Raw genomic sequence first — 16,331 nt, 5'->3', positions numbered from 1 at the left:
CTATGCATGGGAGCCCTTTGAAACAGCAAAATCACCAAGAAAAAGCACAAAGATGCAGAAAATGTGGCACTGAATAGACTGCCAAAAGGACATGTGTTTACATTAGGAGAGCTGAAACAAGAAGGCAGCGTTGCCTCATTTGCCCTCAGCTGAGAATGTGCAGATTGGGTAACTCAAATTTTTCATCACTCTGCGCATACTCATGCATGACCACAAAGTGAGCAAGTATTGATTTGAGGATTACAGATGAATTTTAATTAGTAGGTGATGCAAATATGGAACCCACTAATAATGTGGCTTCCTTGGTGAAAGAGTCACTTTGATGATGACACCTGAGCTGGGAGGAGCCTCGGAAATCTCTTCTGGCTACTTTCTTTGAGACTTTGGGAGGCTAGTATAGTGAGATAACTTATCCAAAAACATCCATTGCATGTGTGACACACCTGGGACGAGATTCTAGGTCTCTCATACCCAGTTGGTGCCCTTTCCATCACATGTTATTGGGACCAAATGCAACAATTTTAACTTGCTGGTGGCGCTATATGCAAAACTTTGTGCACACTTCCTCCAGATTATTCTCTGCAATAATAAAAATTTGCTTTTGATGAGAATGTTCCGTTTGAGGTCTTATAGTATGTGGGCACAACGAACAACATGTATATTTAAAAAAGGAAAATCTCAATTCTGAATGAAATGAGATATTAAAAGAACTCAATAAAATATTTGCAGCTATAACAGACTTTGACTTTTTAAAATTTAAGTTCCCCAGTGAGCCAATTCATAGATGGCTAATATGAGGGGGAAATGATGTGGAAAAAGCAAATGTGCTGTGGAATTAGAGATGTGAGCATGTGATGTATAAATACATGTAAATAGGAAAGATGTGCCGAGATGGTAGTATTTTAGTTGGAAAGTTACTAACATATGCATATTTATAAATGTATTTTGATGCAAGAGGATCTCTTTTTTTTTTTATATTCCAACAATTATACAAAATTAGGTTATTCCTTATTTGGCTAAAGAAGAACAGAATTTAAAACTCAAAGTAAAAACAGCTCATAACTAATATGGCCTGCAGGCTGTTTGATAAATGTGCATACTTAAAATGAACCTATGAACTTAAAAAAAAAAACAGAACAAAGAAAGAATAGGCAAAGATTTAGTATGTTCTCTGAATAAGATTCTTTGCTTATCATCAATAAGTAGATAGAGATACATTATTTCTTTTACATATAAGATTTTTAGCTCAAAGAATTGCACACCACCTTTCTTGCTAAGACATTCTACATTCTGAAGTCTCTTCCTCACCACTATTATAAGTACATCTTATATTTGGAATGATAATTCAGATGTCCTTATCTAATGTTTATGCAATACCTTCAGATACATGGAATGATAAACTTTTCTGTTATTTACAGAACAAGATAGTTACAACTCTATTCATTTATTGCACTTTTCACATCATTAGAGAAGGAATTTAAAATTCTTATTCAAGGCCCCAACATCCCATTTATTTATCCATTTCTATCTGAATTGGTGTCTCAGAATCCATTCTTTGTACCCATTAAGATAAATGACGTAATTCTCACTCATGCACAACATTTTCTTACAGTTAATTTTGTAATGAACCATCTCTCCCCCAAAACAGAGCCTCATTTGTTTTAAGGATAATTTTTATTGATGAGGAACATTTTGCAGTTTTAAAAAGATAATTTTCTTATTTATGTAACATTTTCTGTCTTGAAAATTTTCTTTTCAAAGATTAAAAGTCATGATGGTCTCCTTTAGGAAAGCAGCTTATCCATCAATAAGGATTCCATCCTCTTCCAAAAATGAATCGATTAATCATGTCAAAAGCTCGCAGAGGCTGGTCATAGGGCAAAATGTGGCCTCCACCTCGAACAATTACCTTAAAGAAGAAAAACAGAAGAAAAACTGAAATTTAGAAAACTGGATATTCTAAATACATGGAAACTTTTAATTTGGATTAAAATGTTCTTAAAGCTTACATTAAATAAAGAACATAGTGTATCAGTTCATGCTTTTGGATATGCTGATTGTCTGCTTTTGATAGCATTAATAATAGATACCTTAAGGTAAGAAAGTTTTTAAATTGTGTAGTTATTTGATTTTATACCAAATTGCATCCATATTTCATGTGTATGAAACTGGAAAATTCTTCCTTGTCTCTTTCTTCTTAGGAGGGAGCTGTCTGCTTCTCCATGCTGTGCTATAATTCTTACCTTGTTAGGGCCCTGAAGTTGGGAGACCTACCCCAGACCAGCTCTGGTTGCAACTAGGTAGAGAAATGTACCTGATTCTGCTGTTCAGTGAGCTGGTGGTCCATTGGCCTTCACACTAAGTTACACCTTCTACCTTAACTACACCTTCTACCTTAGTCTTTACCAGTAATAAAGGAGATATTTTGAGTCTCAAAAAAAATTAAAACAACAACAAAAGAGAACTCCTTGACATCTGAAATTTTTAAAGGCCTAAAAATTTTGAGTAGCAAAAAGTTAGAACATTCTATTTTTTCCAAGATTTTATTATGAAACATTTTCAAACATATAGCAGATTTGAAAGAATTTCATATACACACCATTTAGATACTCTTATTAACACTTTACTCATTTTCTTATAGCTGAATCTCACTGCCCATCTATGAACCCATGTTATCTTTTTGACACATTTCAGAGTAAGATGGGGATGTCAGTATACTTCTCCCCAAATTTTGTGTAAAATTGACATACAATGGGATTCTCTGGTGGCTCAGACAGTAAAGAATCTGCCTGCAATGCAGGAGATGCGGGTTTGATCCCTGGGTTGGGAAGATCCCCTGGAGAAGGAAATGGCAACCCACTCCAGTATTCTTGCCTGGAGAATCCCATGGACAGAGGAGCCTGGCGGGCTACAGTCCATGGGGTCGCAGAGTCGGACACGACTTAGTGAGTGACTCAACAACAACAACCAGGTCATACATTGTTAAGTAGGGGAAGTAGCTAGAACCCTGGCTTCTGACGTAAACGCTAGTGTTTTAAATCAAATTCCAGTACTCTCACAATAATTTCTTAATGTGAAGGGAACTTCACGGCTTGGTCACAGAATGTTTCACCCACCTCTCCACATACTTTTGAGATAGTTAAGGACCATGAGACTGGACTTACCCCTCATTGGCCTTTGGAGCCAACTGCTGCATGCTGCGCCCCCCCCCCCCCCCCCCCGAGCAGTCAGCTGTGCCTTGCTGCTATGACAGCAACGCCCATCTACATTTGTGTTTCAGCTTGCATTTGGAAATCCAGCATGTCCCCCTCTGTCACAGACCGAAAGTGAGCACATCTGTGACAGGAGCCCATGCACGTGACCTTGGAGGAAGACTTCTGCTGCCCCCCACGACCCCAGGCTAGAATTCTCCTCCTGTGGCTTCGCATCCAGTCCTCCAGCCTTGGCAGGAATCAGATGAGCAACTTTCATGCAACTTCAGCTCAGCTGAGGACACTTAATGAAGTCCTGTTTATGACAAAACCCAGCTGCTTCAGCTGGAAATGAGTTTGGCAGCAATTGTCCAGAACAGTAAGAACTGAATACTCCAGAGCTAAAGGTCATCCTGCCTCCCTCCCTGTCCAGGGCTACTGCTCGTGGGGGGCTAGCACAGTGCTTCACGGCCTGGGCTTGGGAGTCGGGGCACAGGAGCGTGACCAGAGGCACAGCAAGCTGTGTGACCTTGGGCAAGCAGCTAGCGTCTCTGTGTTTCAGTTTTCTTAACGGTACAATAGAGAATGAAATATTATGTCCTGGGATAGTTGTAAAAGGAATTAAAGGAATGATATCCATGGAACACAGACAGTGCCTGGCCTGGGATGGTTCTTGAGAAATATTAGCTGTTGTAATTATTCTTCCAATAATTATCTCTATTCAAAATGTAAGATCAAAATTCATGTAACCAACATAACTAACCTAGAACATCGTGTTCCTGCATTAGCATAAAAATCTTGGTCTAAGGGAGTTGTTTAAAACAGTCATTCTCAAACCTAAAGCTTGTTAAAGTAAATTGCTAGGTTCTCACCCCTAGACCTCCCAGTTCTGAAGGTCCCAGCCAGGGTCTAAGAATTTGCACTTCTAACAATTGCAAAATAATGCTGGTGCTGTTGGTCCAAAGACTACTCTTTGAGGACCTCTATTTAAAAGAACTTCCTATTTTGTGACAGGTTGTTCTGTTTTTACGTCAAGGGAAAACACAAAAATCTGTTTAACATCTACTAATGACCTCACCTTAGTGTATTTTTTTCTAATCATCTGCTCTTCTGGTGTTTATACACACACACACACACACACACACACACACACACACACACGCCCCTTCTACAGTCATGATAATCAAGTGGCGAAGAAGAGATGACAGGGGTTAGGTGTTACAATTCTTATTCTCAGTGACTTGCCTGATCCTTGATCCAATTCTGAGCTGCCATATGTAATGACCAAATGACATCATAAATGGTGTCATTAAGATTGGAAAGAAAAGCTCATTTAAGAACAAAGTCTTTTTCACATGCCACAAAATTCTCAAAGTATGTTCTCTAGCAGATTCCCATGTAGCATTTTCCTGAAGTTAACCTCAAAAATGAATTTATGAGTGCTGAAAAAATAAATCACTCTGTTGTAATAGCCAAGCCACTCACCACTCACAAATCAAGGACACAAACCACTCCAGAGTTTTTAGAGGTGTGTAAAAAAATGTGACAGGGCCATGATTATATATTTAAATGTGACAAGACTAATCTTGAGGCTTCCTGGATAGAAATGGTCTCATCACCAGAAACTGGATATTTTGGGTGCTTTCACGTTAGAACTGAAACGGCTAAATTCATGTGTTCCAGATGTCATGAATTTTAAAAGGGTTATACAAAAAAACACTTTAAAGCTTCACTCCACTTTATGTTTTAGAAAAGAATATGATTCTCCATGGAACTAGAAACATGGACCTGGCAATAAAGATTTCTCAGTTGTGCCTTTTGAGATGAAATATAAGGGGAAATTCACAATGGGTGTGTTGACACATATGTGTCATGGGAGACTTCAAGGGGGTCAAGGAGGAGCAGATCACTGGACAGACAATGGTGGGTGGGGAGGGGGAAAGAGATGCAGTAAAGACAGGAAACTTGAGTTCAAAAGCAGGGGGCATGAAACTGTACTGCACATGCAATAATCTGAAAGGAGTTCCAGTTATGAAGAATTAGAAGGAAAGCAGAAGGAACAGTTGAACAGGTAAACCCCATGTGACATGCTGCTGGGATCCACCAACCTCTTCATACAGAATTTGTGTGTGTGTGTTAAAATACACATAACATAAAATTATCATTCTAACCATTTTACTGTGAACAATTCAGTAGTGTTTAATATATTCACAATGTTGAGCAACCATCACCACTATCCAGTTGCAGAATATTTTCATCACTGCAAAGGAAAGCTGTACCCATTAGCAATCAGTTTCCATTCCTGTCTCCCTGCCAGCCTCTGACAATCACTAACCTACTTTTGGTTTCTATGTTTTTGTTGCCTATTCTGGGGATATCCTTGAGAGTTTTAAGCAGAATAGTGATATGCTCAGATCTGCATTAAAGGAAGATGACTTCATAGCCACTGAGGGGGCTGGTTTGAAGGAAATGATACTGGGGCAAGGAGGCAAGTTAGGAGACTAGCATGAGAAATGATGTAAAGGAGAGTTGGTAAGAAGGCGAGAGAAGAGGGATGTTGGGGCTGAATCTGAAAAATTAGTGATTAATCAGGTATAAAGTTAAGTGAAAAACCCTCCCCCCACTCCCTAACACATAAACATCCTTCCCATTCCAGGCTTCTGAAATATGCAGCTTTGCAAGAAGTGATGTTATCAACCAAGAGGCACACAGCCAAAGCAGGTCCGGAGGCAGGTAAAAGAGGACAGATTTCTTTATTTCTTTTTTTTTTGGTGACTGTGGCTGTGTGCCAATAAAACTTTATTTATGGACACTGAAATTAGAACTCCATACAACTGTTATGTGAAACAAAATCATATTTTTTTCCAAACATTAAAAGATATAAAAACCAAATTTGGCTTGTGTGCCATAGAAAAACAGGCAGAGTTGGCCAACCCTGACTTTAGAACACATCTTCCTGACATCACCATGAGGCAAGTGGCTAACACCACCCTCATCACTTCATACAGTAGAGCATGAGAACCTGAGAGTTCATCCAGGTGAGTGTCCCTCTCGCCCTCCAATTCTCAGAGGAGGTTTTGGTGCCTGACTTCAGGCCACACAGCTTGTGAGTAACAGCGTCAGGCTGCAGCTTCGGTGTCTTGATTTAAGTCTTACCTACCTTCCCCCACTTGGTTCCAAAAATCAAAATTTAAGATTTCATCCACAGCTACAAAGTCCTTCTGCCATTTCTCATCAGCAGTTCATCATTTTTTTTTTCACTTTAAAGGAATTTATTCTAATAAATACCTTAAAATTAAGGATTCAGTAAGCTCAAGTTATACAGAGAATTATTTTTTTTAGAATTTTATTTGTTTATTTTAAAGAGGACAGATTTCTAGTCCTTGTTTTCTACTACAGATTAATGGAGACACTCAAGATCATCTTGTTTGTTTCTGACTTACATTAAAGTTCTTTTATTACTTTTATTCCATTCCACATTTACAAATGCTTACCTTTTCACTTTCAGACATTAACTCTGAGTATAAATTAAATAAATAGGCATTGAAATAAAATGTATACTAAAAAGAAAAGGTACTTGGGAATAAGAATAAAAAAATAAGCTAAAACTTGCTAGCAGCCACCTCATAATAAAAGAGTGAGGCAAGTCACTTTCATTAAAAGAAAAAAAGCCAAGATCAAGGCTCAGTGTTGATCCCACAACACTCTGGGAAGACTCCTTCACATTTACCACTGTAAGTTCTACAGTAGCAAATGATTATTGGGGCGAAAAGGTGCTTTAGCTGACCTAAATGTAGCCATAGCAGTGGCATCATTTCTAGAGTAGTCAGTACATAACTTTGGTGCTACCTACAGTTCCAAGGTGCTTTTCAGGTGCACCATCTAACTTAATCATTTGAAACAAAATCATAATTTAGGATTTCCACTTTTCATTATGACACATTAATAGCATGTGCCAAACCAATGTCACTATTAAGAACAACAATAAAAACTTAAGGTCAAGGAATCGTGAGTCAGCAGATCTAGGTTTGAGCCAGCTCTGTGACTTGGGCACAATGACTTAACTATCCCTATTTTCTCATCTGTAAAATGGAGATAGGAATTAAGGCAACCAGTTGTCTCAGTTTACCCAGGACTGAGAAGTTATTAGGAGCATAGAACCTTTAGTGCTAATGCTGAAATCTGGAATGGTTAGTCACCTTAAGAAAACTAAACTTGCTGTGAGAATTCAGAGAAACAATGCATATAAAATATCCCATGGCATTCAGTCCACAGATGCATATTAAGCTCGTACCACATAGCATATAGGCAAATAATAAGCTCTCAACCAAAGGTTATCATAGTATCATTATCTGAATTTTTATAGTCAAAGGAGTATGTTTTCCTTTTAAGAGCAGAGAAAGATTAGAAGTTACTAGGAACTGTAAACTTCATTACTATACTTTTTCAGAAAGATACATCACAGTATTTTCTTTAGGAAAGGATATATTTCTCTTCTAGGCTTCTTTTATTTCCATGCTATGAATCCTTCCTTCCATGGAAAAGACAGTCCCAATTAAAGTAAGAAAGCATTTGTCAATATGAAATCAAACATTTGTCAATAAGCTTACCTGTCTACAGACCTTTGTCAATATGCTTACCTGTCTAGAGCAAACTGTATCCCTTAAGCCTGCCAACACCAGGATCCATCCCATTCTTTCCCTCCACCCCCTTTCACCACATGCGATGCCAAACACCCTTTTCTCTCCACACAGAAATGTCAAGCAAGCAAGACCTTACTTGTCTTAGCAGAATGGCAAAAAGCCACTGTCTTTTTTTCCCTTTTATGAACACACTTTATAACAGAGGATTTGATGCAATTAAAAAGTAATCAAAACTTCACTTCCTTCATGTCCAGTTTTTATATTTGATATCCACAAGGGAATAAAAAGCACAATCCAGTTCATTAATTACCTTATTCAATATCTACCTTTATGAGCTACAGTTTGTAGTTTTCTTTTGGAGGAGAGACTGAGTGTAGAGGAGAGGGCAGAGGTTAGAGCAGCAAATGCTCTCTGTCAGGAGTGGTGTGAGGACTTAGATCCTGACTCACTCACTGTCTGCTGGGTAACGTAGAAACAAGGGCCAGCCAACTTGCCAAAATCTGGCTTCCTGCAAACAGCAGGGCAGGTTGGCTCCAGCAGCAGTGCACTGAAGTTCTTTTCCACTGGCTCAGGAGACTGGATTGATAAGCACATTGCTGATCTCCTCCACATTCAGTGACATCATGTTGGTACCCTGAAATCAGCCATGGTGGGACAACTTACACCATGGAAATCAGCAAGCACTAGAGATCAGCAACTCCCTTCCTCTCCAAGCTAGTTAACCTCAGACCACTGGTTCTCTGACACTTAGACTCAGAGGGGCTGGGTTTCAAATATTTTACAAGAAGGTAAGAATATTAGTGGACTTCCCTGGTGGCCCAGTGGTAAAGAATCTGTCTACTAATGCAGGAGACGTGGGTTCTATCCCTGGGTTGGGAAGATCCTCTGGAAAAGCAAATGGCAACCCACAGAGGAACCTGGTGGGTCACAGTCTATGAGGTTGCAAAAAGAATCGGACACGACATAGCAACTGAACAACAACAAGAATATTAATATTTGGCTGCTTCCAATCTACACCGTCTTTACTGATAAACCAAAGGGTGCAAGGCAAAAAGAGTACCGTTAGTCCAGCTGACAACGCAGCAATATCGCAACACAACCTTATTTTGTTCCTTCATTTCTCTACCCAACTCCACATTGTACCATGTTGGCTCCATTTAATATTCCCATAAGCAACTTGGTTCCTATAAGCAACCAGATAAGTAAATCTGGTTACACTTCAAATTAGAACAACAAAAAGTTACTGTTTTAAAAGCAAACCCCAATTCCCTCTTTGTTCCTCAAATATCATTAATTTTTAAAAGCCATTCTCCATGTGTGGATAATACTTTAAATGTTAGCCTTCTTAGTATTTATTCACTTTCCATAATGAAATGGTTCTCTGTTAAATTTCAATAGGTTATTAAAAAAAAAACAACTCAGCAGCTAAGAGAAAATTATGCATCATAGCTTAGCTGTTATACCTCAGCAAATAGCTCTGCTATCCAATTTATATTTTAAATAATACAACAAATTAGCTCCCTGAGTATTAACTAAGTGCATATTTGGGTAGCTTAATTTAGAGACATTCTTTTTATGCTAATCAGTCCTCTCTAATGAAATAGAATCACATGAACTAAACTGACTCTTGGCAAATAATCAGAGTAAAATTGGGAGTTGCTATTGTTTATTATTTCCTTTGTTTTCAGGAAGCAAGCTCTGTGTGTGTGTGTGTGTGTGTGTGTGTGTTTAAGAAAAGGGAAAAAAAATCATCAAATACCGAGAATTCAGTTTTTTTGGAGAGGACACACTAGGCAGCCACGGAGATAATGAAACTTCTACAACTCTTTCCATACATTTTTGTTTCCCAGAATATTTCTCCCTTTTTCTTTTATGTAACACAGAAAGGAAATAGTCTTCGGCGGACATAAACAATGCATCCTTTCGCTTGATGGGAATTGTTTTGCACTATTCATTATCTCAGCATGTCTAGTCTGTTTCCTAGAAGGAATTCTGGTGTGTACAATGGTGAGCTACTATTGCATTCCTTGAGAACTGTAGTGTTTGAACACACACAGTAGTGAGAGGGGTGTGGGCATAAGGTAGGGGCCAACTTGATTTTAATTCCTAATTCACTGAAATTTACTGGGTGCTAGGAACTGTGCTAAGGGGCTTGCTACAAACATAAATCAGATACTACTCCCGTCCTCTTGGAGCGCCATGTCAAATAGGGGAGAAAGGCAAATGAAACCCCAGTGGGGTCACTGCAACCGGAGCTGCCTACATAGAGATGCAGAGGAGGAGGATTCTGGGAGAAGCGCTTCCTAGAGGTGACACTGGCCTTTAGCTCTGAAAGGCAAATGGGGGTTTTCCAGGCGGTTGGAGGAGGAAGAAGGGCCTGATATGAAAAGCAGAGGGAATCTCATGGGAATTACTGGCTGACAAAATAGTAAGGTGTGTTTGGGGAACTATAACGTGTTTCGCTTTGTTTTTCCGGATTCTAATTAAGAAACAGGGAGAGGGAGAGTCCAGGTTGGGGAAGGAAGCAGAGGCCAGATCAAGTAGCTTTACTTTTGTGTGTATAGGGTTGGGACTTCATTCTTCAGGGAGTTAGTGAGAGATTTTAGACAAGGATAAAACTGGATCGGACTTGCATTTTGGAAAAAGCACAAAGAGAAGGGTAGGTTGGAGAGGAAGAAGACTAGTTAAGACCAGCTAAGGAGGCTATTTTAAAACGAAAAAGTTTAAACAACAAGTTAAAACACATATTCAGAGTGTTCCTGAATTTTGTGCCTTTTCTTAAAATACCACAAAGCAAAAACTGTTTTATTTAAGAAATCATAATGTAATGTAGCCATTTTTTTATGTCCTCCAAAATGCTGTAGGTTTTCTAATTGTTTTGTATAAAATCAGTGTTTTTCAAGTAGTTCTTTGTGGTTTCTGTGTCAAGCACTAGGAAGTCAGTAAAATCAAGTCAGCAAGAAGGGTACTATAAACCAAATGCGAGAAAGGCCAGCTAAAGAATGGGGTGAGTTGTATTTGCCAATCACTATTCTTAATTTTCTGGTAAGAGTCACAGTAAAGCAACTGGCTAAACCATTTCCTTGTTCTTTCAGTGGAAAAGTGATGGAAGTGTTAGAAAAAGATTCAGATTTTTCTCCCTGTAGTCCAGCACTTGCCTGCAAATCCAGACATACGTTGAAATGTCTCCTTTATTAGTTGCTTCTTATACTAAGTCACTGTTGGTAAGCTGAGGCGAAAAGGTGCTGAAGGACTAAATTTCTAATTGTTTTAAGCTGGGTATTTTGATAGTCAACATTAACCTACGTCATTGAAAACGAAAATTGCATCTCCCAACTAGAGGAGCACCAAGACTTAGACATGACACGTCCATTCCATCATTTTACTGGGTGTGGATGCTACAGTCTTTTAATTGGCGATAGCCAGAGAAGAATATGGGAAAGAGAGCAAGAGAAGAGGAAGCTAGACTATGAATGTTAGACATGGAAAGGGACATAAAGGCCCCTTTCCACTTCACAAGCTCAGGTGAAAGATGCCCAGAGACAAGTCTAGGAGTTGGTGACACAGTGGAATAATCAGAACTCTTGTATATTACTGGCAAGAATACAATCAACTGGGAAAACAGTTTGGTGTTATCTAAGGAAGCTAAAGAGGTTCAAACCCTGTTAAATCATCTGTTCTACCTCTACACGTTATTCTTAAGAGAAACTCTAGCATGCAGGCCCAAGGAGATACGTGCAGCAATACTGCTCATAGTAGCAATATTTATAGTAACAGAAAGCTGGAAACAACCCAAGTGCCCACCAACAGTGGCATGGATGGATGATGTAATCATACAACAGAATACTACACAGCAGTGAAAAGGAATAAAGCACAATCCTGAACATATCAACATGGGTGAATCTCAAAATTCTGAAGAGCAAAAGTACAGTGTTGCAAAATACATACAGAAGAATTCTTTTTATGTAAAACTAAACATGAAAAGTAAAATATTGTTTATGGAGATGTTTATCTGTAGTAAAACTATAAATTTTTTTATTTTTTTTTAATTAAAAAAATTTTTTTTATTAGTTGGAGGCTAATTACTTCACAATATTTCAGTGGGTTTTGTCATACATTGACATGAATCAGCCATAGAGTTACACATATTCCCCATCCTGATACCCCCTCCCCTATAAATTTTTTTTTAAAAGGATGGTAGAAACAAAACGCAGGGCAGTGGTTTACCTCCAGGTAAACCTCACTTCCAGTGAGGGAAGAGAATGGGATTGGGAGGGTGGGCTGCTGGTGATGCTACATTTCCTAAATGACTGGTAAGCACAGGGCTAGTCATTTATCATTGTTTGATCTTATACAAGTATAATGCATATTTTTGGTGATCCTTCAACTTTTAATTAAAAAAGAAAAGAAAAAACCCACCTACTGATACTGCCAAACTCATAACAATGAATCTATAAGAAATTTAACATGTTATCTGTTGTGCTTTTTCCTTCCGCCCAACACAGAGATAATGAAATGGACCATGTGTCTAAACACAGTAAATGGGGAGAATATGGAGAAGCAATTGAACAAAACAAATCCAAAAGTGGGAAGTCCCCTTCTGGCAAGCGGCTGCAAGAAGACAGAACTGGTACCAGAATGGAAACCTTGGGACTCCAGTTGCTGCATAAAAAAAATAATAATAATAATCAGAGGAACAAAAATAAACACCCACATCTCCATGCCGGAGAGCAGAAGAGCAAGAAGTTGCCAAACATTTTTTGTTTTGTTTTGCTAGATTATTTTTATTCTCTAAATCTAAGCTCCTATCTTCCCTGTTTCTGTATGTTAGAAACTCAGTATAAGTGGGGGGGAAAAAAAAAACAAAGGCTGGATGCTTCATTTACTGTCAACAGGGATGTTTCAGATCACTGTTAAACTAGAAGGGACTCAAATGCTTTAGAAACATCTCATCACTCAATTTAGCAACTTTCATATACTGTTGTTAGACTGCCATGAACAAAATGTGCAGGCCCCTCCACTTCTTCCATCTCTCATCAAGACTGTTTCCATGTTACGATAAAGTGAACACTAGATACAGTGGAAATATTTCTAGGTCTGTCTGATGAATAATACCCCATTTCATCATCTGAGCCTTTAAGACATAGTATTTCGTAAGGACTGTATTAGATGGGGCTGGGGGAGCTTCTTGTCCTGTGAAAATAGATTCATGCTAGGAGAGGCCAATAAAGACAATAAAATTAATATTTATTACATGCTTACTAGGTGCCAGAGTGTCAAGGAATACATAAGCATTATCTTAATTAATCCTGATAATGAATGCTTCTGCAAGAGAATTAGGTATTAATATTATGATGAGGAACTTCTTAGAGAGGTTAAGTAATTTGCCCAAGGTCACACAGTTAATAAGTGGTGGAGCTAGGAGCTAATCCAGGTCTAACACAGTATCCACTCTCTTAATCCATATACTTCAGGGTCACTTGAAAAACCATAGCCTTGACTAGACGGACCTTTGTTGACAAAGTAATGTCTCTGCTTTTCAATACACTGTCTAGGTTGGTCATAACTTTCCTTCCAAGGAGTAAGCGTCTTTTAATTTCATGGCTGCAATCACCATCTGCAGTGATTTTGGAGCCCAAAAAAATAAAATATGACACTGTTTCCACTGTTCCCCCATCTGTTTCCCATGAAGTGATGGGACCAGATGCCATACGTATTATAGATTACAAATTAAAATTATAGATTGATATTATCAAAACAGTTAAACATGGGACTTCACTGGTGGTTCAGTGGTTAAAACTCTGCGCTCCCAGTGCAGGAGTTCTGGGTTTGATCCCTGGTTAGGGAACTAGATCCCACATGCCACAACTAAGACCCAGTGCAGCCAAATAAATAAAATGAATACAAGTAAATATTAAAAACCACAAAACAAAATAACAGTTAAACATGAATTTGTGACACATCAACATATGTCTTTCTATATGAACACATAACAGAAGAGCAACTTGTGGGTCTGATAACTTCTATAAAGAAGTTATCTTCTATAACTTTAGGCATAAGCATTGTTTCTAGCTATTTGCAACAGCATCTGTACTTGATATGAAACTATCTCTGCTTTCTATGGTGACAAAGTCAAAGGCACTGCTAATACTGCTGTGGTTTGTTGCCTACATTCATAATGGAAGGAAATGCTAAATTTCATAATTCATAATAGGAGGAAATGATGTTCCAGTTAGAGGTTAGTGAAAATAAAGATGCAATTTTTCCCCTTTATAAGTTCACTGACCTCTTAAATCCTAACCAAAAAGCCTCACCCCAGGTTGGCAATCTATTAAATAACCTAACTAGGAAGCATTAAGTTTACTCCTGATAAGGCTTCAGTCTAAATCATTGCAATTTTATTTTTGCTTTGGCACAGAACATATCTATCTAATATATTATTGGATCAATAATTAATATCCAGAAACAAACTGTGACTGGTGGACATCCTTGCTGAGAACTCTCTGGATGATGTTTACAGGAGACCCTGCTTGACTTAGTTGTAACCTTGCTGGAAAGTAATAAGAACGCACTGCTATCTGAAGACACCGCACGTGAGGACCACATCGTTTCGGTCTAGGACAGAATGCTGCTGGGAAAAGGAAGCTAATGTTTTGAGTAAATAAAAGAGTTTTTCTATGAGTCTAAATTACCAATAGTCTATCCGTGTTTTGAGAGAACAAAGACCACTTGTCAACCTACAATACGTGGCAGGGAACTGAGGTTTAAAATTTAGTTTAAGGTTTTGGCTGAGGATTTCAGAGAATCAGAGCCACATCCGTAAATACTGTTGACTAGAGGACACTTTTCTAAATGTGATGCTTCAGATCAATGACTGGTTTGTTAAGAGTGAAACTATGTTCTCAGGTTTCTGGTTGGCTGGTAAGTAAGTAAAGTAGGTCAGGATTTAGAGCACCAAGGAACTGGCAACCCACTCCAGTATTCTTGCCTGGAGAATCCCATGGACAGAGAAGCCTGGTGGGCTACAGTCCACGGGGTCGCAAAGAGTCAGACACGACTGAGCGACTTCACTTTCCTTTCTTTCTTTTAGGTATCAGAACAGAAGTTTATCCAAACATAAGCCACACAGGATTCCTGTGAGATAGATGGAAGCCATTTCAGTATCAATAAAGGAAAAAAAGACATAACAGTTTTTGTCCCCAAACCAGCTGCATATTAAATTCCCTAAGAAGCTTAAATATAAATAAGCTCAATAAGCTTAAATAAGCTCAGGTCTTAACCCTAGACCAATAAAGTCAGAATATCTGGAAACAGGCCTTGGGAATCTATATTTGCAAGGGTTGAGACACATTGGATTAGGAAAATGTAATGGAAAGGGATGATCCCAAGTTCTTTGCCATTCTTGTTAGCAAGAGGAATCTCGCCTTGTTCTGTGATTTGCTTTGACCAAGATGATGCAATGGAAATAACAGTCTGGGATTTTTGAGCCCTGGCCTTAAAAGGATGGGCATCTCTTGCTTCTCAATTTAGGAGGCCTGCCGCCGTGCTGTGAAGTCTAGGCCACGACACTGCATGGTTAGAGGTCATATGGAGAGAACGCTAGAGGAGAGGAGACTCACTTGGATGTTCCAGCTTTAGCCAAACTCTCAGCTGAAAGCAGCTGCAGGTGTGAACTATCCCAATCAGAAAAACCTCCTTGCTGAGCCCATTCCACCCACATAATTGTGAGAAATAATAAATTGTTGTTGGGTTAAGCCAGTACGTTTTGGAGTGATTCCTTGTTCTGTAACAAATAACTGTAAGAAGGAAATATATACTAACAACTCTTTATTTTTTTTCCTCTGAAAGATCTGCTTTCCTATCTTGGAATCTTGATGTAAATTGAAAAACAAGACTGGATTCATCTTGCTAATGAAGAGAGAAGACATAATGACATGACAGCTTAACTTAAAGTGTACATTATGCAAACAAAGGAAGACTAATATCCTATGTGGTCTTAGGCAAACCACCAGCTCCTACTGCTGTCTACCACCCCCACCTATGCCCCCTGCAAATCCTGAGAGCTTGCAACTGCACCATCTGGGTGGTCTTTGTGGTAGACAGAGAGATGCATCATCAGATCCTCCTTCAAGGATAGACTTGTGGTCCAGCTGTGGTCCAGCCTCCAGCTGTCAGCTCCTTCAGGGTCTGCCTCAGCTGCATAGCACAGCCTCTCCCAAAATGATGCCCTTCCTGGGGCATCCCACATTTGGTGACTAAGCGAGGTGGGGGTGTATAAAGGCCAATGATTTTCATCTGATGTAAGATACTCTGATGCTAACTACTCTCTTTGGACCTCTCTCCCAGGTTGGCCAAGGTTTGTCAGGCCTGCATCATAGTCTGATTTCCTCCTCTGCTAATGCTGCTTCCTACTCCTTCCTTTCTCGGGTATTAATGCCTAATGAACATCTTGTACCCTAACGTCTGCCTCAGTACCTGCTTCTGGAGAACCTAACTT

General features: G+C 38.9%; 1 protein-coding gene across 4 annotated transcripts in view; it reads right to left on the bottom strand.

The window, feature by feature from the left end:
* Positions 1-1,680: 1,680 nt before the first annotated feature.
* Positions 1,681-16,331, bottom strand: part of CPVL (carboxypeptidase vitellogenic like) — a 126,372-nt gene continuing 111,721 nt past the window's right edge. For all 4 annotated transcript variants that reach the window (XM_065939178.1, XM_065939181.1, XM_065939179.1 and 1 more), the window contains one exon: positions 1,681-1,909. In XM_065939178.1, coding sequence (XP_065795250.1) covers positions 1,805-1,909 — 105 coding nt within the window. In that variant the 3' untranslated portion in view covers positions 1,681-1,804. The remainder of the gene's footprint in view (positions 1,910-16,331) is intronic.

The sequence above is a fragment of the Muntiacus reevesi genome, chromosome 6 (genome assembly GCF_963930625.1).
Source record: "Muntiacus reevesi chromosome 6, mMunRee1.1, whole genome shotgun sequence".
NCBI classification, from domain to species: Eukaryota; Metazoa; Chordata; class Mammalia; order Artiodactyla; family Cervidae; genus Muntiacus; species Muntiacus reevesi.
Note: the sequence above shows the minus strand (reverse complement) of the source record. Positions and strands in the feature narration are given on the sequence as shown.